This window comes from Amblyomma mixtum, chromosome 2 (genome assembly GCF_055824585.1).
Source record: "Amblyomma mixtum isolate Tamu chromosome 2, ASM5582458v1, whole genome shotgun sequence".
Classification (NCBI taxonomy): domain Eukaryota; kingdom Metazoa; phylum Arthropoda; class Arachnida; order Ixodida; family Ixodidae; genus Amblyomma; species Amblyomma mixtum.
The window spans coordinates 109,814,140-109,841,291 of NC_143013.1; the positions used below are offsets into that span (position 1 = coordinate 109,814,140).

At 47.0% G+C, this 27,152-nt stretch overlaps 2 protein-coding genes across 4 annotated transcripts in view; one reads left to right on the forward strand and one right to left on the reverse strand.

Annotated features, from left to right (window-relative positions):
* Nucleotides 1–485: 485 nt before the first annotated feature.
* Nucleotides 486–23,587, reverse strand: LOC149360545 (uncharacterized). Of its 3 annotated transcripts, XM_089572387.1 has the most exons (8): nt 23,358–23,587; nt 21,622–21,773; nt 16,152–16,363; nt 13,931–14,152; nt 11,002–11,202; nt 9,449–9,590; nt 6,397–6,475; nt 486–853 (listed from the first exon to the last, which is right to left on the reverse strand). In XM_089572387.1, the coding sequence occupies exons 2-8, from the start codon at nt 21,718–21,720 to the stop codon at nt 819–821; spliced, it is 990 nt and encodes a 329-aa protein (XP_089428513.1). In that variant the 5' UTR covers nt 21,721–21,773; nt 23,358–23,587; the 3' UTR covers nt 486–818. The 3 variants fall into 3 exon arrangements, with proteins under 3 accessions (XP_089428513.1, XP_089428515.1, XP_089428514.1); XM_089572389.1 differs by lacking the exon at nt 11,002–11,202 and having other exon boundaries at nt 23,358–23,585; XM_089572388.1 differs by lacking the exon at nt 6,397–6,475 and having other exon boundaries at nt 23,358–23,576.
* Nucleotides 23,588–24,192: 605 nt separating this feature from the next.
* Nucleotides 24,193–27,152, forward strand: part of LOC149360546 (uncharacterized) — a 38,384-nt gene continuing 35,424 nt past the window's right edge. Inside the window, exon 1 of the mRNA XM_089572385.1 lies at nt 24,193–24,602. Within this exon, the coding sequence (XP_089428511.1) occupies nt 24,310–24,602 (293 nt within the window). The 5' untranslated portion in view covers nt 24,193–24,309. The remainder of the gene's footprint in view (nt 24,603–27,152) is intronic.

Genomic DNA, 27,152 nt, shown 5'->3' on the forward strand with positions numbered 1-27,152 from the left:
TGCAAATTAAGTTGCTTTTCTTGTACCATGTAGCGAATGCAGTAAATAATATTTCACAGAAGAGACAGCTAGGTAGCACTCTGTTCACAGTTTTTGTACAGGCAGATTTTGCCATGAGTGAAAACATCGATTGTTTTTGCTCAATTTTGAGCACAATACGAATCTTTGAAACACAAAGTGATTCCACGATCCCTAGGGTGTTTACCTGACACACGAGAACATTTCAATGTAACTATTTCTAACAAATCTGACACTTTGTCCGAAATTCTTGACATTGCTGTAAAAAGTTACCTGCTGGTTTTTCAAGTTCGAAAACTAACAAATTCCCTTTTTTGAGGCCTGAGTATACTACTTAGGTGAAAAAATAATTGATTTCAGTCAAAACAAAAAATGGCACCTGAAAGGGTTAAATAAGCCCACTAAAGGAAATGGCAAGGGGACAAACTTCAAGACAAAAGTCAAAAAGGCAACGAAAAAGACAGCCAGCCACAGAAGGTGCACAGTCCAACTCTCGAGTGAGTGACAGCCTCAGCTTTTGGATGTGCACTATTTATTAGCAGCCCACAGCAACCACGCTTTTGAGGGGGTGCATACTGGTGAAATATAATTACGCCTGCCCGGTGTGCAACCCAATGGCACGCTCGTGCGAGGCGACGATGAGGCTAACGACGAGTATGAAAGCAGCGCTCCTTCGACTACGTCGGTTGACGCAGTCACCACGATGCCTTGTGGTGCCCTGTGACAGCCTGCCCGGCCTCTTTTGGAGGAGTGATCAGGGCCAGGTGATCGGAGTGCGGTGCTTCTTCCTGGGGGGTCCGTCACCTTCGCCATGGCACCGATTTCTGGCGTTCGTCTGTAGGAATGTAGCAACAACAGTTTAGCCAGCCTATCAAAATGTCACCACGCTACTCTGCACACGGGACAGGGTTTGAGTGAAGAAACGAAACAGAACAGAATAAACTGCAAAAATAAAAGGAAAGGAACTCTAGCGAAGGGCCGCCGCGGTGGCTCAGTGGTTATGGTGCTCGGCTGCTGACCCGAAAGATGCGGGTTCGATCCCGGCCGCAGCGGTAGAATTTCTTTGGAGGAGAAATTCCAGAGGCCCGTGTGCTGTACGATGTCAGTGCACGTTAAAGAACCCCAGGTGGTCGAAATTTCCGGAGCCCTCCACTACGGCGTCTCTCATAGCCTTAGTCGCTTTGGGACGTTAAACCCTATAAACCAAACTAAACCATCTAGCGAAGGCGTGCAAGAAGATAAAACTGGAAAGGGAACAATGTGCCAGTCCAAGCCCAGGAAATCAGCCAACCTGCATCAAACGGGCTCTCTCCGTTTGTTTGAGTAAAACACAGTTTTGGGCAAGTTGGTAACATTCTCGATTCGTACTGGTAGCGAAGAAGCACAAACACAAAGAGAGAGAACACTTTTCCACTTTCATGTGGAAAAGTGTACATCGGTCAAACGAGGCGACATATCAACGACCGGCTACGGGAGCACCAAAAGAATTTAAGGGGGAAGCTGGTCTTAGAAAAAAAAAATTTTGTTTACGAAGTCACACTAACGAAATCTTCAAGAGACATCTATTCCTGCGTGCTGATTCCCAATATGTAATTTAATTTAATGTAAAGCAAGTCCTTGTGCACTTATGCAATATCTTATGTAACTTTTTGCCAAGAGCCTTCAATAAATTTTGCTGCAGGAAACTGGCTAGGACACATGCCATTGGCCTCTCTTGACAACAAACTATGCAATAAGGGCAAAATTATTATCTTGCCTATCATAGGAGTTGAGTTGCAGGGTTTTGAATTTCCCACTTCACAAACGGGAAGGAACTGATGATTTCAAAATGCTATAAAGTCATCTTCTATAACAGACAGGATGATAGCCTTACCCTTATTGCATAGCTTGATGTCAAGAGAAACCAATGGCATGCAATCTCACTAGTTCCCTGCTGTAGAGTTCCTTTCAAACCTCAGCAAAAGTTAATTAACATATTGCATAAGTGCATCAGGACTTGTTGTACATAAAATTAAATTACATATTTGGAATCAGCATGCAAAAACGCATGTTCCCTGATGATTTCATGGTTGTGACTTCATTAATAAAAATTCATATCTAAGACCCTCTTCCCCCTTAAAGAACAAAGAAAATGTGCACTTAGTTAAGCACTTCCAGTCATGCACGACATGTTCACCACTTTTCGACAGTGTTAGAATTCTAGGCAGCAGCAAGTTTCAGACGACACATGAACTCCTGGAGGCCTTTCATATAAAGAAAAGAGCAGATTGCTGTATTAGTGATGCTTCCGTTTTTATGTGCGCTTCGGAATTCAACCTTTTCGTGGCAATATGATAAGATGTTTTCTGGTGTTACCTTGGCACGTGGTTGTAACGGTTTTTATCCTCTCTGTAGTGCGCAGATGCGCGAGCCCCATTTTGTGCCCGAAATTTTTCCCAATAAACCAGTTGTGAGTGCAGCATTCGTCCAAGTTTTTGCATGTTTCTTTTCTTTGTGTTTGCGCTTCTTCGCTGCCGGTATGAATCGAGAATCTCTCTGTATGAATCAGCTTATCAGGCTGCTAAAGCCAGGTCAACATTCTGCCACCATAAATCTTTGCTCGAAACCTGTTTCGGCAGACGTCTTCCTTCCTCTATGTTTGGAGGAGTAATGAGCAGTGCTGTTTATTCAACCTTACGTTGTACTTACACGCAGGCAATGATGAACACCCTAATAGCTGTGAATAGTTAGGTGGGTGGTAGGGGGCTATGACTTGCGAGCCCTGATTTCTCAAGTACGTTAAGTGCTCTTCTTGCACCATGAACAGCAATACTTTTGACCTCAATTTGCTCGGGCAGAAAGAAGGATGTCAACATTACTCGATACCTAGAATGGCTTGCAAGTGTGCTGATCACGCAACTACTGCTTTTGCACAGCCCCCAGGTACTCAAGTAACAAGTTCCAGACAGCAATGCCATTTGCCAGTATCACCTGTATTTGCCCCCGTTAATCCCACTACATATCATACAAAGAGGCTCTTGAAGGCACGTTTGATTTGTGCTCAAGTTCAGCCACGCACCTTTAATTACATGCACCGACCCTGAAGCCGCACAAGCTGACGCATAGCTTTGCTATGAGAGATGCATAGGGGACAAGGCCTTTGCAGGGTGGCATTGCTGGTGCCAGCGAACGGCGCACTTTTCTCCGTGTGCCTCCATATAATTGGCTGCACAGGCAGACTAGCTCTCCAGCTGATGACCCGAGTTGGCACATGAAAGAAACTTGTTTTGTGCGCACGCTTGAGCTTTGTTGCTCGCATTTGGACGCCGTCGCGCGTCAGCTAAATCTTTGCAGCGATGTACACGCTTAGACGTGCGTTTTACGAAGCTAGCGGACAGTCATGGTTATTTTTGCAATGCAAATGTAGTTGGCTGGTCGCTCATGGGAACTGCTTTGAGCAGATTGTGCGAGGGCAAGTGTGCATGTGACGAGTCACTGGCAACACTGTTTAGGACGTGGGAGTAGAGGTGCGTATTTCAGCATGATCACTGCAGCAAACACTCAGCTTTGTGGAGCGACTGGAACCATTTGGTGCGCTCAGTTTTATAGTTTGAAGCGTCTGCAGAGTTTGTCCCATAACCAGAACGCAGAACAACTTCTATGCAATGGGCATGCCCGCCTTCGAGTTAGATTGTGCATTCTTATGCGTGAAAATATATCTAAACTACTGCCCCTTTTCACTTAGTAAGCTTCCTGCTATAAATGAAACCATTTAGACAGAGCGCAAACTGCTCTTTGCAGCCTAGCGGTTTTGGTTTTGCCCGTGTGTGGCACCAAAATTGCTAGCACTGCAGCAGTGACAGGAATGGCATCTTCGAAAATCTAAAAAACAGATACGGATATTACTTACAGAGGGCTGCAAGTTTCTCGCTAAATGGGCTTAATGGGAACAGTCAAAATGTTAACTGTGCAGAATTAGTTAACCTGCCTGCGAGTGAACACAGCTGTACTCTGATGCACTCCTTCCCTGACAACACTTTGCCGAGGAGAGCACTCTTCTAACTTAAAAAGACTATTTTATAAACTACTAACGGTCCTATGTGAAGCACGTTGAATACTAGTTGAGTTGTACAGTCAAACCCACTCATAACAATGTTGAAATGCCATGCAGATATCGTTGTTATAACCAGGTTAAGCCAAAAAAATACGACAAACTATAGAGCACTTAATGAAAAGAAAGTCTTGAAGAGGCTTCATCATTCTAATGCCTGTAAAAGCTCGTTAATTAAAACTTCTAGGGACCGGAAAGAATGTTCCAATTATCCGAAAGGTCAAGTATTGGGCACCAAAAAAAAACTAACAAGAACCACCTGCTTTTCGGTAAATTTACTTGGTGAAAAAATCGGAAATGGCTGCTTGCTTTTCAGATAAGAACAGCGTGACAATTATTTTTCACATTTCTACAAATTCTTTATTGCGTGCATACTGTCGGGTGCGTCAAAACAGAACTGCTCCCAAGTGGTAAAAGCATCCCTGGCAGCTTCGTGTGTGAGGAGGTCTCATCACACAAACAACGAACAGCACGTGGACTGTGATGTGAGAGGAGTTAAGCATTTTTGCTCCCGATCTTGAACTCGCCAAATTGCTTGGGGGTCTGATAGTCCTGCTTCCTCTCTAAGCATTTCAGTGTTGAGGATGTGCGGAGTGTTCCGGTCTAAACTGCTGCGCTCATCTCCGATGCTTGAGCGCTCGCCGGCTTTCTAAGCATACACTAGCACTGCTGTGCGCCGAGTAAGACACCGCGGCTGGCGCTCCACGACTATGGCGACATCATGATGACGGCATTCGCTGCAAGCATGACATCACAGCTACGTTTCCGGTAGAGGAACAGTCATGTGCTCTACAGTCGTCTTGGCACAGTCGTCTTGGAGCACAGCCACTTGTAGTCAGCCCGTGTGCCAGGAGAGTCTCGTGAACACGCTGACCAGTCATTACTGCCGCCACCGGAGTTCAGCAGCTGGTTTCTATCCAGGGCACACATGTAGGGTTTGAAGCCTATGGCAGAAGTCGCGCCTTAAGATCCGGGTCCGCAATGCACTTGTAATTACATTGGTGAAAGGTACAGGCACGGCCAACACATTACGGAGCATGCTTCGGCATTTGATATTTTCTCGCGCATTTCTTAAGAGAAAATATGATGGTTTGTTGGGCTCGTACCTGAGCGTAAAAGCGGCATGTGCTAACATATGTATAATGTACATCCTAATTTTTTCTAGGTAAGGCGTGAGAGGAGTCTGATAGCTGAAGCAAGCTCCGTAATAGTGTAGTCCATAACTGTACGCAAGCAACTGCGCCGACAGGTGGGTATGCAGATGCGGCCACAGGAAGTAAACTACAGGGCGGCGACGTGTGGCGTATTCCAAAGGCAGAGCGCAGTGCCAAACAGTTTTCTTTTTTATCTTTTTTTTTCACACATGCCAGGATGTATAAGTTGAGGGGGGAGAGGAGGAATCTCACTTTTAATAGCCGGAAAACTTTTCTGAAGAGAAATGGTGAGTGGCACCCGAAAACAGGGGAGGTTGGCTGAACATTTTTAAACGGACACAAGAAAAAAAAAGAACGAAGGGCACGTACACTACCCTAGTCACACGAGCAGTCTAACCGCGATTAAGCTTAATCGTGGATACCAAACTTAACTGCGGTTATCTCGAATCACGGTTCGCCGTTGTCACATGACTCGCAACTGTTCTGGGTTTCGATGCAACGAACAAAGTGACGCGGCGCCGTACGGTGGCAGCAGTGCCTTCACCGATGTATAATCGCCGCATCTCCCGCAAGCCGTCCATTCCAAGGCAACGTCTCGTCGGCGGATCCCTGGCGCCAGCGTCAGAAAACCATGCTAAACTTTCTTGTTCTCGTAGATAATCAGCCCTGTTATTAGGGAATGTCAAAAATCAATCCTCCTTGAGGATAGCTGACCTGTACCGAGTTGCTAGTAGGAGTAACAACTGCGATACAAGGTAGTTTTATGATCGAAGCCGCGTAGCACTGCCGTCGTTGCGGCGCAGGTGACCCAAACTGCTTCCACGCCAACTCCGCTGCTAAGGCGTCGCTGAAATCGATCATACCTCTTTCCTTTAATATTAGACAATGAGGCTGTCATTAAGGCAGTGCCATGAGTAAACCATTTACTATAGCAAGGGTCAATGCAAAAGCACCGTCCGCTGTGGCTTCGATGCTAAACAAGTTAGGCCTAGCGACGACTAGGGAGTAGCACACCAGAGCGCCGTTTTCGTCTGCTGCGCTCGTGGGCGGCACCATTGTGGCAAGCTCGTACAATCTGGTGCTGCGAGTGTTCCGAACTTGTCGCCTACTTTAACGCTGCGGCAGGGACCGGACCTTTTTCGACGTAACGGCGGTAGACTGCGTGGCTTGAGCACCACGGGACGTTGCTCCGCCGATGGACGATTCTCGAAGGCTGCATAAAAGCGCAGTCGGACAGAACTATACACACTGCCTATTTAAATATGTTGCTCTTTAAACATGATTCAGTGCGAAAAAAGTATGTTCAACAAGTGGGCCAGCTTGTGCGCTTTTCGAACACGAAAGCGTACGGGCACTTTCCGTCCACAGATGCTGGCATCTTCTCAGTTAACGACGCAAATCGAGGTCGCCAAGCTCACCAAGCTCGGTTCAAGATAACCATGGTTAGCAGCGTAACCACAGTTTGGTCTGCTGTGTGGACAGCAGTAACCACAGTTAGTGGAAAACCGCGGTTACCTTAACCACGGTTAAGGACGCCCGTGTGACAAGGATATAAGAGTATTCCACGAGAAGCAGGCTTACGTCATCTTCACTCCAAGGTAGCTCGCAGCTCACACACATGGCAATCACATGAGGAGGCCCTCCCTTCACTGAAGAACAACTATAAAAGGCCCCAAACAAGGTTTGGACCTTAAATTTAACTGAGAGTACATTCGCACCCTCTCTCGACAAAATCAATCTTCTCAGTCACTCCGCTGGCATCCAAGGCTGTGACGACACAGATGATGCATGACAACCCCCGGAGTACAGCGAGTTTTCAACTGTGAGCTGGGCAACTAAGGGTTTTTTTAAACATCCATAGATTTCACTGAAGCTTTCTCATCAGGTTCTCCCCTCTAGGGGTGTGCGAATATGCAATAATTTTAAATATTTGCTTGAACAGTAAATTATTACGAATATGGAAGTAGTAGGTATTCCTACACCAGACGCAGGGTGGCAGTGGGCATACGCACTGCATGCAACCGCTACAGCTGTGCAACGATGCAATTGCAGCTAAGAGCACCAATCAGATGTGCCCCACCCCGCAAATACGTCAGCACCGCATGTAGGTCGGCTCCCCCAATTTCCAATGGCCATTTTTAAAATGCACAAAGTTAACACAGCTTCAATTAAATTGACAAAGCTTCAATGCAACATCTGTCTTTTTCACGTATTAGCCTTGTATGTCAGTAAAATACATGATTTTGAAAACGCTTACTGTGCCATTCAATTTTTTTTGTGTGTGTGTGTGCCAGAAGTATTTGAAATGTTAGCTTCAAAATTCGAAAAAAAATCAGCATTTGCTTCGAATTTGCTTCGAACCAAAAAGCCACTATCTGCACGCCCCTACCCGTGACCTCTGGCCTTTCATGCAAAAATTAAACGAATGCGTGGCATTTTGTTTTTGCTCTGTTTGATTTTAATCGGTGGAGCACTTTCTACAGGAAACCCTGCACATGTGATGCCACAAACTACCTGCCTATTGATGTTCACTCCTTGCCTGATGCAAAAAATGTCCAGCTTGTTATTGATCTCTCCGGAGATTAATTGAACAAGGTTATAGCTTACAATTGCCGCTTTAGCCATTCAGCGCGTACACGGGATCTTTTCAGATAATGTCTGTGACGTCATTCACGCGTAGTTGTGAGGTCAAGTGTTGGCCAAAACCCAATTTCAGTTCCTTAGTTTAGATCCCTACTTCAAAGAGCCATTCATTACAGCTTCGAGAGGGAGGTTTCGGAAATACTATAACGTAATCGCCAAAGCTATGTATCCAAGAATCCTCCAGTGTTGCCCTCTGAAAGCTGCAAGTCAGCAAGTGCTCGCCTAGGCAGGAGCAGCATGACACTATTGGGGCTTGTTTGTCCACAAAGCATCTACAACGCTATGTCCCTACTGTCCGACAGCCACGGCAAGGGTTGGACACACCATGGACCATGCCCGACAGACACCGCTCTCACTGACGCATTACACTGACAGTGCGATGTTGGCATTCTCCAATTACAGATATTACAGCACTAACTGTATTACCCTGATTCCCCCCGTTTCGCGTCATTGTCAGTGGTGCTGTTGTCCATCTGCATACCCCACTTCCTTCAGTATAGAGCAAAAAGAGACTGCTGCCACTTGAGGGCACAGCTATTCTACCCTTGACAGTACCCTCCGGTGAAGGCCATCTTGGGCAGCCGAATGCGAACTGGAGGTCCCAACTAAGACTGGATGCGGAATATACTTTTCCTGTGCCACGTATCTGTCTAATCAATCACAGGCTAATACAGCTATTTGTGTTTATTGAGTGGCAGCTCATGGGTAGTGGCAGTTGAGCACGGAGTCATCATTGTGTTAACCATTATACAAAACACTACTGCTCATCACTCATCCCATCCTGAGGGTAATCAGCTGCAATTTTATTAATCGTGCACTACCAAGTGTGTGTTGTCTCGCGATGGGCACACACAGAGACCTAAACCACTGAGGGATGTGGGAACGTTGCAAAGATCCTCACATCTTTACGGTAGGACGTTTAAAGCATGCTCAAGCGAAGCTATATATGGAAGACTGCGTGCGCTCTCTCTCTCTCAATGGGCACAGGGTACCTACTATGAGCATACAGTATATGCTGTTAAGCCAGGGGTTCTCAAACTGGGTTCCTTGGAGTGCATTTTGGTTTCTCCAAACACCTAAATTCATGCACGCTTCAACCCTTGCCTCTCCTGTACTACCTTTATTTTGAGACAGATCACACTGTAGATAGTTCTAGCAGACTATTTCTCTGCCCAGCCACTTATTATTAAATAAATTTGAGTGTTTTTTGAGGGGCGGTGTGCTTGCATGCTCATTTCTGCTCACGTGTGAGGCAAGGAGGGATGGAAGCCAAGACATACAGGGTTCCTGAATATCCTTTGAAAGTGCTCGGAGATCCCCATGGCTAAGAAGTTAGCGAACACCCAAAATAGAGCGTTCAAAGCATGCTCAATGAATCATGCTTAGCACCAATAGGTTAATGAGTCCAGACATCCGAATTTTTGAGTATCAAGGACTGCCATTATTAAGAATTGCCTCGAGCAAGGGCAATGCGCGACTGATTCATTCTTTGCTTTCATGACCCACGTCGTGAGATCTGCTCTGCAGTCAGCAGGATACTCACCCTGCCTGTACTGGACTGTGGCTCATCGTCCCAGGAACCCCACTCGCCCTCGTCGCCTGCAGCAGGTCCCCCGTTTTTGTCCCGATGAGAAGATGCCTCGTGTGGTTGCGACCGCCTCTGGTTGTCCTCTGGCTTGCCATGTCTGGGGAACAAAGTACAGAAACTCAAATGCCCACTTTGCACATTGAAACCACTACATAGGCTACCGGAGATGTCACAGGTAGGACAGCTAGCCATCCCTAAATTCCACCCTTACTCAAAGGTTAAGGCGGTGTCTAGGGTACATACGCTGCCTGTGGTGCAGCCCACACTGTCACAACTTTGCTCTGCAAGAGTGACAAGTGCTGCCGCCCCTCCCCCCCCCACCCCCCCGCCCCCCCATCACAATGCATTGATTTTTATTAAAAGAAATCAATCACGCTGCCAGCAATTCACCACCATGAGGAGCAATTGCTCGGTCAACTCCACAAGAAGGCCACAACAAAGGCCGCTCCACGTTTTTAAGAGACAGGCCTCGGATAACTGTCTGCAACACATCACAAATGCTGTGCATGACCCACACCACTTGCACTGCAAACCACACATGTGAATATGTGTGTATGTCGGGACTTGTGTGTGTTACAACCCGTCTCTGAAACTGTGTGTAGACTGCACAATTTACACAGAGACAGCCGCATGATCATACGCGGGTGTGCTAAGTTGTGTGTTGGCAAGGGGGTTCACTTCAAAAAATGTGTAGGTGATACTTGTTACTGTGTGTGCAAGACATGGACTGTGTGTGCTGCACGTTGAATCTACGTGAAAGACGGGTGCCAACCAGCATGTGTGTGACATATCTATTGTCCGGGTCACCATTCGCACTATACCTCTCCCTTTCCTTCTCTGCCGCTTTCCCCAATGTGGGCAGGCCAGGGTAACGTCACCATCGGCCAACCTCTCCTCCACGTTTCTTTCCTCTCTCTAAACCTTACTTCCTCCTTCCCTTTAACGCCACACTCTCATCTTGCACTGACTAAAAGAGCTACACTGGTGGCATTCAGGCAAAGCCTAGGGCTATCTTCGCTCACAGTGGTGCAATGCAATACTGCACTAAGCAAACTTCCAGATGACCATTAATAAGCCCACTCTAGTATCTTTTATGGTGCCTGTAAATTATTCTAGAAATTTTTCATAAGAAATCCCAGCGTATGAAGCCTGTACTCATGATTGCTTAGGCAAATAATACCACTCTCTGCTTGGTACACTAGCTAAACTAACAGAAAAAAAGGCAGAATGCACTCTGTGCCTAAGTGCCCACGATGTCACATGTTCAGCATGACATTGCGACTGAAACACATAGTCAACGGTCGTGAGAGACTTTTGCCGCACCCCACTGCCTAAAAGATGTGCGAATTAATTTCACATTTGTTTGGTTGGCTTTCATGGCTCACTAATGATTTTATGCTTTTCATTTGCTACATTCACACTTCGCTTTACTTTGGCTGGCCTTAAGGCTTGCGAACGATCACTTTTACGTTCTTATGTTTTGCTGCATTGCACACATTTCGCCTTACTTGGCACGCCGTGTTGGATCGGATGATGAGGCGTGCCCGCTGACATGATCTGTTGACGTGTGACCACTTCTGCTGCTGCTTTCCCTCTCCCTGCTCCCTTGAGGGCGTCGCTCCGCCCGCCTCTCTGCCTCCACCGATGCAGATTTCCCCTCTCGCCTCTGGTCCAAGGGCGGTTCTCGCACTCGGCTCGTACTCGGCTGGCTGCAGGCGCCAGAGGCTTCACTCGGTGGCCACGCAGACACACACGCCGGCATTTTTGCCTAATGGCACTCGTACTGCTTACCCAGTATAAGAATTAATTCGCAAACATCCGGTACACTGCGAATCTATGCCCAAACTGCTTGGCAAACTCTGTGTCGGTATAATGCTTAGGGAAAACCCCCCAAGGTGGAGTTGATTTGCAATAGGGAACAATTGCTTATTATCCACCCAAGTGCAACCATTCGGTTACAAAGAAAAGCTATACAGCTTTCACAGAAACGTCGCGGTTGAAGAAAAATTCATCCTGGTCCAGGCTTGAACCTGGGAACACCGCCTGTCCGGGACAGTCACTCTACCAACTGATCCAACCAGGAAGACTAGCAGATCAGATAGTAGGGCGAGAGCTAATTTATCAACAACTTGAAGTGGGAACGGTGTTGATCCATTGCTCAGGGAAATCCCCCAAGGTGGAGTAGATTTGTAAAAAGGGAGCGATTACTCCCTAGTATCCACCCAAGTGCAGCTGGGTGGCCACGCAGAGGCTACAAAGGAAAGGTGTACAGCTTTCACAGGAACTTTGCAGTTGAAGAAAATTCGTCCTGGTTCAGGACCAGGACACCGAGGAATTTTCATGGTCCCAGAGACAAGCCTACCTAAATACCCGTCTGTGACACATCGTGAGTGCTATGCACGGCCCGTATCCTTCGCACTGCAGACCATACAGGTGCACACATGTGCTTGCCGGGAAGAGCGCGTGTGTGTGCTACAGCCAGTCTCTGCAACTGTGGGTGGGCTGGACCACTGACAGAGAGAAAGCTGCATGATCATACGTGGCTGTGCTAAGTTGTGTGTTGGCAAGGAGGCTCACCTCTGAAGCATGTGTAAGTGATAGGTGTCGTTGTGTTTGCTAGACATGGACTGCGCGTGCAATGCCTTGAATCTATGCGAGGAACAGGTGCCAGCCAGCATGCGTGTGGTCATTGTCTGGGTCACCCTATGCAGTTAATAGTACTACAGTCAAGTCCACTTATAACAATACTGGTTATAACAATATATCGGATATAACAATGGTCGGTCATGGCACCATCAGCTTTGCCATGTGTTTTATGGTAAAATAAACTGCTTATAGCAATGCTGTCAAGGCACATTATTGGTTATAACAATTAAATCTGGTAATTGAGTGTCAACCATTACAGAAAAAGAAAGAAGGAAATGCTACAACCACACCATCAAAACCATGCTTACAACACAAAAGCGTGCACGTGTGGGGCTGACCAATGGACTAAGCTGGCGCAGCAACGCCACGATAGCAAAAGAGGCAGGCGTCATCACGTCAGGAGAGCTGCTGCATTGCTGCATTGGCTGCGCACACCCCAAATCAGTCTGTGCAGTGCGCGTGCATGCAGCCAGCACCGGTTTTTTTCTCTTGTCAGCTGTCACCGCAGCCTTAGTTCTGCATGCTTCTTGAATTTCCCATAAGAATGATTCCTGTGACGTGGAGGTGCGCGAAGCTCCTGGTGGCGCAGTGATGGCGGTGCTTTGGTCATCAGTGAACATTGTTCCGGTTTCCTGAAGTTCGAATTAACAAGCTTTTACAGGCATTAGAACAATCAAATCCCTCCAGGTCCTTCCTGTCAATAAATTCTCTAAAGTTTGTCATCTTTTATTTTTTCAGCATAACCCTGTTATAACAATTATTGGTTATAACAATGGTATTTCCATGGCACTTGAATATTGTTATAAGTGGGTTTGACTGTACGACATCAATAACCTCCATTCCCACTCTACCTGTCTCTTTCCTTCCCTGCCACTTTCCCCCGTATAGAGTAGTAAGCCAAGGTCACGTTACATCCAGACAACCTCTCCACCTTTCTTTCGTCAACTTCACTCTCTCTTCCTCTTGAACTCCACACTCTCATCTTGCACTGGCTAAAGGAGCTATACTGGTGGCACTTAGGCAAAGCCTAGGGCCACCCTCGACTCACTGTGGTGCGATGCAACACTGCAGTAAGCAAATTTATGGTTTGGTTTAGTTTATTAGGGTTTAACGTCCCAAAGCAACTCAGGCTATGAGGGACGCCGTAGTGGAGGGCTCCGGAAATTTCGACCACTCTCTCTTTAACGTGCACTGACCTCAGACAGTACACGGGCCTCTAGAATTTCGCCTTCATCGAAATTCAGCCGCCGCGGCTGGGATTGAACCCGCGTCTTTCGGGTCAGCAGCCATGTGCCGTAACCACTGAGCCACTGCGGCGGGGCTAAGCAAATTTATCAATGACCAATAGTAAGCCCACTCTGGCATCTTTTACAGTGCCTGTAAATTATTCAACCAATTTTTCATAAATCCCAGTGTATGAAGCCTGTACTCATGATTGCCTTATTCAAGCAGCATCAATCTGTGCCTGGTACACTAGCTAAGCAAACAGAAAAAACGGCAGCATGCACTCTGTGTCTAAGTGCAGTCCTCTGGTTCCTCAGCCCACAATGTCACATGTACAACATGACATTACGCCTGAAGCCCACTGTCCATGGTCACAAGAGACTTTTGCTGCATCCTACTGCCTAAAAGTTTAGCCAATTTTTCACTTTGGGTTTCATTGCTAGCTAATAATTTTATACTTTCCATTTGCTGTATTCACACTTTGCTTTACTCTAGCTGGCGTTATGGCTTGCTAACGATTAGTTTTGTGCTCTTATATTTTGTGGCACTATACACATTTTGCCTTACTCGGCATGCCGTGTTGAATTGGATGATGATGCATGGCCGCTGACGTGCTCCGTTGACGCGTGACCACTTCTGCTGCTGCCTTCCCTCTCCCTGCTCTCTTGGGAGCGCCGCTCCGCCCGCTTCTCTGCCTCCACCGACGCAGATTTTCCCTCTCGCCTCTGGTCCACGGGTGGTTCTCGCACTCGGCTCGTGCTCGGCTCGCTGCAGGCGCCGGAGGCTTCACTGGGTGGCCACGCAGAGACACACGTCGGCATTTCGTCTAATGGCACTGATACTGCTTACGCAGTAAGAATGTTGCCCCACAACCATCCATTACACTGCGAATCTCAGACTAAGCTGTGTGGTAAACCCTGTGTCAGCATATACAATGTTCAGAGGAATCCCCGAAGGTGGAGTATATTTGTAATAAGGGAGCAATTACTCACTAGCGTCCACTCAAGTGTAGCCATACAGCTACAAAGAAAAGGCATACTGCTTCCACAGGAACTTCGTGGCTGAAGAAAAACGCGTTCTGGTCCGGGGTTCACACCCAGGACCATTGCCTGTCGGGGGCAGCTGCTCTATCAACTGAGCTAACCACGACAGCTAGCAGATGAGAAGGTAGGGCAAGAGTGAATTTGGTAACAACTTGAAGCGGGGATGGAGTTGGTCCAATGTTTAGGGTAATCCCCCAAGGTGGAATAGATTTGTTAAGGGAATAATTACTCATTTAAGGAATGCAGTTAAGCATCCGCCCAAACGTAGCCATAAGGCTACAAGGGAAATCTATACAGCTTTCACAATAACTTCGTGGTTGAAGAAAACTTCGTTCTGGTCCAGGAACAAATTTTTCTTCAACTATGATATTTCTTTGAAAGCTGAATAGCTTTCCTTTGTAGCTGTATCACTGTGCTTGGGGGGTGCTAATGTGTATTGCTTTCTTATTACAAACTCCATGTCACTAAGGTGTTACTAATGAATATGGATTCTAGGTGGCAGCAATTAAAGGGACACTGAGGAGAAATTGAAGCTGGCTTGTATCGACAGAATACCAGCTCCTGATTACAAAAACGCCACTAATACTGACAACAAAGCTCTTGTAACGTCGAAAAGAGCAAGAACCAAAATACAGGTATCGCCGCCACAGGCTAAACTCGCAAGTACAAGTGTGATGATGTCATAGGACAAAACAGTGTTGCTAGAACAAATGGTTCTAGCAACCCTAGGACACGATTAACACTTCTTCTTGGGCGAGTTGGTGCATACTTGTCTCGTCCTTGTCTTTTCGTGGTTTGCATGCTCTGGCGCTATTTTCTTCAAATCTAGGACACGAGAAGCCACGAATCACTGAAGCGCAGCCAATGCAAGCGCAAATCTTGACGTCGCCAGATGGCACCACGTACCCGGCAGCTACGCGCGCGCCTGCAACATCGGGACCAATCAGCGCCTGCTCGCCGGCGATAGGCGGGCTCCCGGTATTCCTCTAACGGTAACAAGGTACACGGTATGCTAAAGGTGTCTATTTGCGAGAACTTCGTTGACGACTTCGAGAGCGGGATCCATCGTAACGCTGGCAAAACGCCGGTGCAAACGTAAACGAAGCGACGGTAGCGACGGCCGCAATAGCCTATAGATGCCTTCAACGAGCGGCCGGCGGTAGCTTTCTTTTTGGCTGCTGCTAGGCCGCACTACTGGCCGTCAGAAATCACGGAGTCTGCGTTACGTCATGTGTCACGTCACTTAGTCCTGTGTCGTCATAAGAGAATCCCAAGTTTGAATCAGACCGGCGGGAAAAACTTTTTCAACTTCGAATCCAAATTTCTTAGAAATAAATGCATCTTTCGCTGCCGGCCTAGTGGCTACAAAGCCATGAAATGCCGAACTATCGGATTTTGCTTTTAGAAAAATGTTAATAGAGCTCTCCTCACTGTCCCTTTAAAGAACCAGACAATGCCACGGCAGAGCTTGGGGTATTTATATGCAGTGGGTGTTGTTGTGGTGCTAGATCACGGGATATTGACAGCTGTGGGGGAGGATCAGAGATCATCTTACGACTGCTCTGCACTTATTTATGGTTGTCCAACATTGTGAAACCTACCAGTGTACCGTATACAACTAGGGCCATAAAAATGGTTCCCTGCTGAAACTTGGGGTTCATGCACCAAGTCTCACCGACCGCAAGCGTCGAGGAGTTTCGGTTTCGTGCAATTCAAAGACATGATAGTGCGATGAAATCACTGACCGTGGCTTCTTTGTGGATGGTGGGTCTGAGGAAGCGTCTGTGGAGGCCTTCCGCTTGCGGCGACTGTCAGCTTGCTCCCTCAGGGCTGACAAGGCCCGGCCCGTTCGGGTGTCCCGGTACTCGCGTTGCGGCAAGGGCAGCACCGTCTTCTCGTACAGCTGCACGAGCGCCGCCTTGTCCAGTTCCTCAAGCCGTGGGTGCTTCACGTACCGCTGCACAACACAAATTGTTGCAGTTGCAAGAGCTGAAGAACGCGCTTGCAGGGATTGCTTCCACCAAGTACTACTGACAGAAAATGGCTAAAAAAAGGAGAGAGATAATAGAATGGGAAAAAGCTTAAGAGGGTGACCCAGCCAAACGAAGCTCGCTGAAGCCTTCGCACTGCCAACAACCCGGGTCAATGCACCTTTTAAGGCCTTTAATGCCTCATCGTTGTCGGCAGAAGGTTGTCAGCAGGGGTGCCACGCTTTTCGGTAGGTCGAAATGGTTATGACATCAGAGTGTGCGGATTCGAAGCAATGAGGACATCGGATGCCTAACGCCCCCTTTTGGAGCAGACTACAACTCTTTTTCTTTCTTTTTCTTTTGTTTGCCTACTTACTTGCTTGTTTTCCTTTTCAAGTGTTCACTCCTGTATCTACATGTGCTCCAATGCTCCAAACAGGGGGTGTAAGGAGTCCGTGGGTGATCACATTACATACCTCATTACTGCGAACAGAGCCGTGGCTACAACCGAACTCATCGAAGCAGAGAGAGAGAGAATCGTGCTAAAGAAGCAGTCAAAGTCGGCAGTCAGAGTGTGTAGTCAAATAAAGCACTAGTACAGCACCAACAGTATCGCAGTCACTGCCAAACAGTGCACCAGGAAAGGCTTTCGCCTTGCAGCACTTTAGAGAGCCAAAGTGACCCCTGAACTTTTTGTGTCACTGGATAGATTCCATAGTCCATGAGCTAAATCTGGCACAAATTGTCAGCCCTCTTAAACCTGCAACTATTGCAACATCATTCATGAGCAAAAGAGCATGATGGGCATGCTTTTTTAAGCATCATGCAGGGACAAATCGTAAGAAGGCCCACTACTGTTGATAGATGCTACTATTGTTTACATAAAGCCCTTATAAATAACACCACATGCAGCTATCTTTTCATGTGTGTTGAAATCAAGAAGTCAGAACAGACATTCTATAACTATTTACTCAATAACTATTTACTCAAGGTTCGTTGCCATGTACGAAGTTCACCACTGCTGCCTCTCATAAATCTATGCTTATGCACCTGGAAAAAACATATCAATAAAGATTGGTTGCTTGAGCTCAGTCTCGAGGCACATAAGCTGCGAAGGCTATCATGCACTAAGCACTAGGTGAAAATGCCTACGTGTGTTGTGTTCAAACAAATAAAGGGTTTCAAAAGTTCAAATTAGAGCACTATAAAAACTTTTCTTCTAAGTTCAGCAGTGAACCTGCCCAATAAGAATGATTTCATTTATTTTATTCATTCATGTCACCCCCAACAGCTCTCACAGGGAGGGTGCTACATGCACACATGCACATACACATGCATGCACGCATTACAAAAGAGAAAAACACTTATCACGTGAAAAAAAAAGGCTTTGTGGTGGGCTCTGCAATTCAAAACACATTAGCTACATGTGCAAACAAATTCAACTCCGGCTAATTTGCAGTTAATCACAGGGACCTTGAAACCTTGAGTCATGAGGGCAGCTGTGTTCACAAAGTCAACCTGAGATTCACCATCACCATCAACCTGACTACACCCAATGCAGGACAAAGGCCTCTCCCATGTCTCTCCAATTAATCCTGTCCTTTGCCAGCTGCGGCCACCCTATCCCCGCAAGCTTCTTAATCTCGTCCGCCCACCTAACTTTCTGCCGCCCCCTGCTACATTTGCCGTCTCTTGGAATCCACTCCATTACCCTTAAGGGACAGCGGTTATCTTACCTTCGCATTACATGCCCTGCCCAAGCCCACTTCTTCCTCTTGATTTCAACTAGGATATCATTAACGCGTGTTTGTTCTCTCACCTACTCCGCCCGCTTCCGATCTCTTAATTTACACCTATCATTTTTCTTTCCATAGCTCGCTGCGCTGTCCTTAACCTGCGTTGAACCCTTTTTAATCAGCCTCCATGTTTCTCAGATTACACAGTTACAAAAAGGTTGCTTGAGGCATTTTATGAGCATATATTCACAAACATCAGTTTAATGCAAGCATTCATTTCTTCATCCTCAAGAATGCACAAAAAGTTATGCATGCAACAGCTTTATGCAGCATTGATGAACTGTCCATTGTTAGAAAAATGCACCTGCAAAGGAATCCATGCCTTCTGAGCACAAATAACTTTATTACCCCTTTGTTACCTCAGGACTTATGCATTGTATTGTCATTTCTTCAGAAACAGCAAGGAACTGAGCGGAGTGAGTGAGCGAAACGCAAAATCCAGAAAGCATAGCTCAAAAGAGCTACCACAATTATCTGTGCGCTACTTTGTTACATTCAGAACATACTATGATGTTTTCTACAACAATGCACGATGGCTCGAGACAACAAGCAAGAATGCAGGATAAAGAATGAACCAAAAATCAAACACCCTGCAAAACTTTCCCATGTTGGTCACAACCCTACTTGAAATAAAGAAAGTCATTCCATCTCCCAGGCTCATTGCAAGTACAAATGACTAAACTGCCACACATGGTAATTAAAGAAGGCTTTCAAGACCAATCCTGGCCCAGTCTTCCATGGTGTATTACATTAAGGGGAAACAAAATATTCAGAGACTAACCAAAATGAATAAACAAACGAATTGCAAATGAGTAAATACCAAGCATTCTGCACATTTCTGGAACAAATAAGGCTAAGTAAAGACAACAAACAAGACCACAGAAGGCAATGAGTAAAAATGCTCAAAATGATTGCAACAGTCCATTTGCAAGAGAATTAATCCAAAATGACGCTGTTTAGTGACTCTACGCCTTTAGTGATGTCCTATATTCACACTGAATTTCTTGAGCTTTTGCTTGGAGTGACTGAGATGATCACAGAAAGCCCTTACCAAATCTGTCAAGATGAATTCTGTTAATTCTTTGATTCTCAGCAAATCATGCAGGGTTTACTAGGATCTATACTCAGTCATCTTAGGAGTTTACCTAACTTGCAATGCCTGGAGGCCAGTCTGTGCTGCTGGTCCAAAGGATTCCAAGAATTCCTTGAACACAGTGCACTAGGAAATGAAAACAGAGCCTGCCACCCTCACTGGCACAAATAAACAGCACCAGATAGGTACACCGCCTGTGAGTCCCGGCAGCAAGGTGTTAACAGTTATATTAACCTGTCCTGAAGGGGGCCACGGGTTGCCCTAGCTGTGTATATATTGCCGCGACTAATCTATTAAAGGATCTTCTTAGTTCGGCTACTGGTGCCGTGCTTGCGTGGCTGGCTGCGTATGCCAGCCGGCGATACAACACAGGGGCTAAAAAAACAGCAGCCAAGAGCACACTTAAACGCAAAGATACACAAGAACATAAGCAAATACACGTGCACAAAAAGCTGTTTTGTCCAGCTTGGACAGAACAGCTTCGTGAGTGCAGAATGGCCAAATGTAGTCTAATGTCTGCTTGAATCTGTGGGGCTGCCTTCTATGAACAGTGGTGCTGGGAACCTTCCTATATGCTCAACCCACACATCTGTATAGAAGAGTTCCTTCTATATATCAAACTGCCTACAAGAACTTTGTCTCATGAGGTGCTTTCTTTTTTTTTTAACAGTGAGAAGCAGTAGCAGAGAGGCTCACTTAGTGTGCATGTAATGCACTGCTCATTCATTTCGCACACTATGGTCAATGTTTGAAGCCCATCATGCAGTAACTGTGGTCTCTGAGCCTGTGTCGATGTGTACTGCGAGTTTCGTGCAGACGCAGACTGCTACAATGCACATTTACGTGGTAGGAGGCACGAGGCAAATGGCACTCCCAAAGGCTAATCCGTTCCACCTTGCATAACACATGAGTTGGCTCTGGCATGGCATTGCGAGAGCACAAAAGATGCAAATGACAGCACTGACTGGCAACTCACATCTTTTTATTATTATTATTGGTAGGACAGCTGATATAACTGTCACAATGACGACCAGCAAAATTAAATTATATTAGAAGCACTATATGTTTGCATGGCTGCTAATGACATCAGAGGACATAGCTCGTGCCATGCTCCTTCAAGGAGTGTTAGCTCTCTTGGAAACGACACCAAAGATGGTACGCTCACATAGCTATCACGTAGCCTAGCTATCCTATCAGTTTCTGTTATCTGCAGTGTTAACTTTCCGTGGGCCCTGCCTATCACAATGTACTCTTCAGGCTCGTCAGCTCTTGGAGGGAATTGCTGACGAGGTGGGATCCTATATGCACTGCGCATTTTCTAAACTTTACTCGTAGAAAAATGGGGAGGGGAAACAACTGTGGTTCTCCGCGGGTGACGGAGGTGGGGCCTTAAATCCACCACTCACGTTCTTCATACTTAGGTGAACAACTGCAGTCTTTGAAAAAGTCGGAAAATGGGCGGGTCTTCACGTTGTATCTTGCCAACTATGCAGTTGCTAAGTCCCAGCAAAAGGTGCAATGCAAGCGACATAGAGCACAGGGAATGACTAAAAAGTACTGCCCCTGTCTTGTTCTGTGTCAGAAGAAAGTCGCATGTTCTGCGACAAGCTAATGCAAGAGGTCATGGAACCTGATAACATAGCCAGGCTGCAGGATCATAACTGAAGGAAATCTGATAGCACCCGCTGCGTTCGAAGAAGGATGCGCCCCTTTGCAGCTCAGCTTGCACAGTACACAATCCAATACTCAGACAACGCAGTTAGATTTCGCTTTCCTTCCTTCGCACACCACCGCTCGAACGCTCCAAAGAAGGGAAGTCATGTCCGCGCGAGTGCTGCTGTTACGTGATCGGCGCATCTTCCGCCGTTCTAAACGGGACGGGAGATATACCTAGCCTTCCACTCGCATCTACACTCGGAGCCGCAGGACAAAGACACCGCACATCATGCGCCAGCCGGTGCCTCAAGATCCTTATCCGCTGAAAAATTCACGTGGCACTGCACAGTGGAACGAAGAGTTCAAAAGGAACGTGATCAATCTGAGGCGATCGAGAGGCCGACCCCTAGCGCGCACTACTGGTTCGCAGCGGCCGATGCACGTGCGATCAGCAGGCGACCGGAGGACACTTTACGATCAGAGTTTTAGATATAACAGCTGAGAAGGCTACTCTGACCGGCTGCGCTTAAAACAAACACCGCCGCGTACACAAAAAATAAAACGGCAGGCCTTGATCGCTACACCCAGAGGAACACAATTCCGACAGCACGGTGTCGGCCGACAGCTGCGTGCAGCTGGTCGTGGGGAGCAAACTTTCGGAAATTCCTTTCATGTAACAGAAGTTGGAAGTGTAAATCACCTCTTTGAGTATCTTGATGATGGTCGCAGCCGACATGAGCTCGGGATAGAGTAGGTTGGCATCTTCGGCCGGAGCCGACGACGCGCTGCTAGCCGCCATCGCAGGTCGAGTGTGCCGCCGCGGTTGCCAGGTGGGAATCGTTTAGCATTTAGCTTTATCCGTGGCACATAGCGGGGCAGCATCACAAGCAATAAAGTCATTACAAGCAACACACATGAGCGCACTACAACGGCTAAAAAAAGTGCTAAACGCGACATAATGTGATACAACTTGGGAAAAATAAAACATTTCAAATAGTTGGTATTCTGTATTGCCTCTGCGTCTTAAAAACGAATCCAACAGTTAGTTACAAAAAAATAGTTTAATAGAGCCAACTGTTGGCATATGGGTTGGTAAGTTGGTATTCTGACAACACATCTATCTTAGTTATAGAGCAAATAACAGCAACGTAAAAGAAGAAGACTAACACGGGTGTAACCACAGAAAAGGCGAACACGGGCGGCGTGTTCGTCTTCTTTTCTGTTGTCCTAGCTGTTCTTCGCGCTAATGGGATGAAAGCAAAATTTAAAGAGGAAGAAATATGTTATATAATTTCCTTTCAATGCCAGAAATATTGCTATAGATGGTTTATGGGGTTTTAACGTGGAGGGCTCCGGAAATTTCGACTACCTGCATGGGGTTCTTTAACGTGCACGTACACCGACATCGCAAAGTACCCGGGCTTCTGGAAATTCGACCGCCGCTGCCGGGGTCGAAAATATTGCTATAGAATCTTCTATATTGTCCAGAAATTAAAAAAAAAAAATGTGCGCTGTGCACAGAAGGGCGCACACGGTTCTTTGGAGGCACCGTTAAAATTGAGTCAGTACGTTGGTTAATTCGCTATAAAAGCCTAACATTGAGCTACTGTAGCGGTAGAGGCGACCATTGACCGCAAATTTTATGCACCACAGGAAGAAAATGCGCTTACAGTTTAGCACAATACGTATTGTACATGTTCGGAATTGAAGTGACCGCGTGCACGTACTTGCGATTTCGAACTCTTCCATGCTTTCCTAACTATTGAAATAATTACCTAATCAGCGTTTACTTTCATAACTGCGAATCGAATGCAAACTGCACAAAAATGGCGCTATCCTCCCAGCCCGCAAGCATATAAACTCGCATATAAGACGCACCGTTTTAATGATTTTTTTTTTTAATATACTAGAGAAGTGGTAGGCTATAAGAGGGTCTGAAACCTATATGTATCTATAGGCAGAGAAATTTTCTTTGCCACATATATTTTATGAAAGATTTCAATGTTGCTTTTCCTTTCGTTGTACACGTCATTTCGTTGTATAGGTTGGTTTCATTTTTTTAAAAGGTCCAGCCTAAGCATTGTTTAACTGTGTGTGCAAAACACGGTAGCACAGGGTGTGAAAACGAAGAATGATGTTCATATGAACCGCGGTGGCTCAGTGGGTATGGCGCTCGGCTGCTGACCCAAAAGATGCGGGTTCGAATTTCCATGAAGGCGAAATTCTAGAGGTGCGTGTGCTGCACGTGCGATGTCAGTGCACGCTAAAGTACACCATGTTACAGAGTCTAGAATAGGGGCACTGTACCCCGTGGCCTAAATTTCCGGATCCCTTCACTACGTACGGCGTCGTCCCGCATAGCGACGTTAAGCCCCCCTAAACCATAAAACGAGACATCTATCGCACTCCATGAGGCGGCCGCAAGAGCATACGTACGTTTTAGGTCTCTTCGATTTGGCTTGCACTGGCTGTACTAGTTCTGCAGCGGCGCCAAGCAGTCACGTGAGCGTGCAGCGCCAGTTCAACAAGTGCAGATACAGCCCGTACACTAGCGCGCACCGGCCACTGGCAAAACGAAGGCGCAAGTGCAGGCGCGCCATGCTGCACTACCTTCTGACCGAGTGCAAGGCGGCGAAGAACTCGTGCAGAACTAGGCCTGCACCTTGGCAAAACGAGGAGGAAAGTGCAGGGGGCGCGCGCGGCACCGGAAAAACGAGGACGACGGTGCTGCACCCCTTGAACTGGTGCAGCTGGTGCTGCCAAATCGAAGAGACCTTTTGTGTCGGCCGTGTCAAATCAGATAAACATTAGCGTTAAAATCGTGCCGTCGGCTTACTGGCTGTGAACACAGCCAAAATGCGGCACACGCACCGTACTCGTGGGGTACAAGGACATACCGCGGCCTCCGAATAATTTAAGCGGCAAACGGAGTTGTTATTGCGTCTGAAGGACGGATGAAAAGGGAAGTGTACGGGCCTGCCCACTGGCTCGAGCTGAGCCGTAATCGCTGCCACGTGCAGAGGGAGTAGAGTTTAAACATGTGATAGGATAAAAGAACAGACGCGCGTCATAACAACCGCATCCGCCGAAGCGACGACGACGGAGGTTACAACCACCTTGGAGGTTACGCGCGTACCTGTTTATATCGGGAGCTGCCCACCTGACCTCACCTGTTACTCACCTGGCCGCAGCCGCGCCCTCTACATCTACAAAGAGGGCGAGGGCAGAAAGGCACGCGCGTAACGGAAAGAGAAGGAGAGGAGCATGGAACTTGCTAACCACTCCTCTCCCCAAGCGCTCAGCCAACATGTCCGCGCCCAGACCCATGGCTACGTACTCGAGCGCTTCGTGATCGCCCGGGAAGGCAAAGCGCGAGGGATACTCAGCCATGGCTCTCGTCCGTGCCGCGATCGTGAATTCTGTGTTGGCCTGTCTGTGCGTCTGTGTACTCGCGCAGTTCAACTGGCACGTGCGGGACAACTTCGACGACATCCGGACGCGCATCGACAAAGTTACGGGCACGAACTGCAGGGTGGTGGACGTCAACGAGCTCTTCCTGCCCAACGAAACCGTCACTCATGTGCCCAACATCCAGAGGCTCAACATCGATCCGGTCTTTCCGAACCGGACCAATCTGTTGCACATCCACAACATGGCCATTTCGCGGGCATTTTTCTTCAGGTGAGCGACGCGTTTCGAAGCTACGCGGCGCGTCACCGCTGGCGACGCCCTGTTTTGCAGACACGCTCAACGGAAAAGCGGCACATCGACTCATCGCATTCCGCGGCAGCATTCGCGCGCGCGCTTGCGATTGCTGTACGCCGACACCTTGGAAGTAACTCCGGTTCGATCGGTGTAACTTTCTTTGGGAAAAAAAACGGCATAGCCTGATTGCTGTAGAATATGACGCGAGCGCTGTAAGCATTGAGCGGATAGCAGCTTGTCATCTGGATTTTTGCAGTTTTGATCACCGTGTGATCTCGCGATCGACGAAACCCGTGCTGGGCGGAGCACGTGCCTTCAAAACTGCTTCAAACGCCGCTGTCGTTGCGTGCGAAGCCCCACAGAGCAGCGTTAGCGCTTCGGAGGCGGGTAGCGCAGATTTTGAAAAACCTGCCCTGTCGGCGCAAGCGACAACAGCGCAACGGCGCAGCCGTGCTTCAAATCCGTTCCACTTTCGTCGCCGCGGCGTCCCCGAAAGCGATCATGCATATCTTGCTACAGTGTGTGTAGCAAAGGTTCCTTTGCCTTGCTAAGATGTGTTGCGTTACAGCGTGATGCGCTTGGTTTTGTTTTGCTTGCCGTGTTAGAGTTTAGCTTGCTGTCGTAACTTGCGTGCGGCGGGTCGTTGCGCGTTGGGACGAATGACGCAAAGCTCGTACCAGTGTTGTAATTGTGAGCGCATCAGTTGTAGCAATCAGGACCTTACACACATTGTGGCTGCTGTTGTATGCACAATACTGTCGCGCTGTGCATGCATAGCTCCTCAGTGATTGATGTTTTACCGATTCTTCACCGTCGGCATTCTGCTCATGGCGTGTCAGAGCCAAAACTTTAGTAGTGTTTCTGTCCTGCCTAAACTTTGGCCCTGCCAAGTTGAATATGCGGCATACTTTCAGTAATTACTAATATGGCAAGCTGAGCAAACATGCTGTAATGCAAACGGCGTGAGGTCTTGGCACTTCATGTTGAGACTGAGCCCTCTTGTTATTGAAGCAGGTTGTTGTGGATGCGCTCCTTCTTTTTGTTTTGGTTTCATATCGCAGTAGTGGTCACCAGCTTGTGACTTAGATCCATGTCTGAAATAAGTTTCAGTTGGCACATGTTGTTCAAATGAATGCTTTGAATTTTAGATACTGGTCTGCCCCAGCATCCTCCTTGGTCAAAATTTGAGTAGGTTTATTGTGCATGCTTCATGCATTGCAAGAGTGTTTTGATGATTAGCTGCGCTGCATTGAATTCACTGCTACTGATCACTTATCCGATGAAAGAGTTTTTAAACTGTATTTCATTGTTCTGGCTCCCTTTCCGGAAGTGGTATTTTGTTGCATGCTATACCAGTCCACTGTAAAAGCAGAGATACACTTTTCGCACAGGGTTTTGTTTGAATAGGTGCTTTGTGGGTGATTTTGTGTTAATCCGCCTTTTCACAAGATGTGGCGCCATCTGGTGAATGCGTGAAAATTCATCTGCTACCGAGAAAACTATTTGAAGACAAACACGTGTGTGTTTGTGTGGTATAAGCTGGAAGTTTGTTTTCAACCAGAGAAGTGCGGGAGAGGGTAAGAGGGGGCTTTCACAAGGAGTGGCCATGTGAAAAAGGCAGTTCTTCGTGTTGCCTAGATTAATGTGCAAACCAAGAACACTTTCTTTCTATCTTCTGGAAATGCTCTTCAAGTAGAAGGGACATCACATCACAGATGTTTCTTTCAAGTAGTCAGAGCCATGCCAGAGTAAGGGTGCTATGAGCCAAATGCGTAAGTGGCAGGTAACATAGTCACTTCACAGGATACTTTGACTTGCGCACTCCTCCACAGTTGTAGCAAATTTCCATTGCCAGTGAAGTTTGTTTCATTTGTTGCAGGAGTACGCACACTTGTAGACATCCTGGTATCGTGGAAAACTGTGTGGTAGTTCACAAAGGCCCATTTGTTTCCATCTGAGAGAGTTGAAAATAATGGGGTAACATTAAAAGACAGGAAGCAGGGTCGACCAGGTAGCAAATGCGAGTCAAAATATCGTGATTCTTACGGCTTAACAGGAGACACACAGTGAAAGACAAAGAAATCAATACAATGTACAGCAGTGTTCTTCACTGTGTCTCCTTTTGGGCTGTATGCTTCCGAACTGACTAGCCCGCCAAAGCAGTTTAGGTATATTTTGCGATGAAAGGAAAGGTAGTACAGGGTGGTGCCTCTCTAACTGTGTCACTCTGCCAATAAATAGTTCGGTCACAAGATGGCTGCTTCATAAAGCTGTCCATTTTGCGGTTTTTCACTCCATTGCTGAAACGGCTGGCGCCATCCGTGGAACTTCTTTTAACTGGGACGCACCGAAACTACTTGTTGTAATTAAAGAAACTTCTTTTTCCGTGACCTTGTTACATTTGAAGTTGGCAGTTGTGTTAGAAATAAGCCTGAAATAATGAATAATGACAGCATACTGTGTTTTAAGAGAAAAATAATATTTGAAATAAGGGACTGTATTTCGCTGTGCTGGAAGAGAGGGCAT

Bases quoted from the DNA above. Each gene is read 5' to 3' on its own strand.
- LOC149360545 (XM_089572387.1), bottom strand. From the start codon at position 21,720: ATGGCGGCTAGCAGCGCGTCGTCGGCTCCGGCCGAAGATGCCAACCTA. The intron at 16,364-21,621 runs GTGATTTACACT...TGTGTTGTGCAG, and splicing joins TCATCAAGATACTCAAAGAG to CGGTACGTGAAGCACCCACG. The intron at 9,591-11,001 runs GTAAGGCGAAAT...TTTGTTCCCCAG, and splicing joins GATCCAACACGGCGTGCCAA to ACATGGCAAGCCAGAGGACA.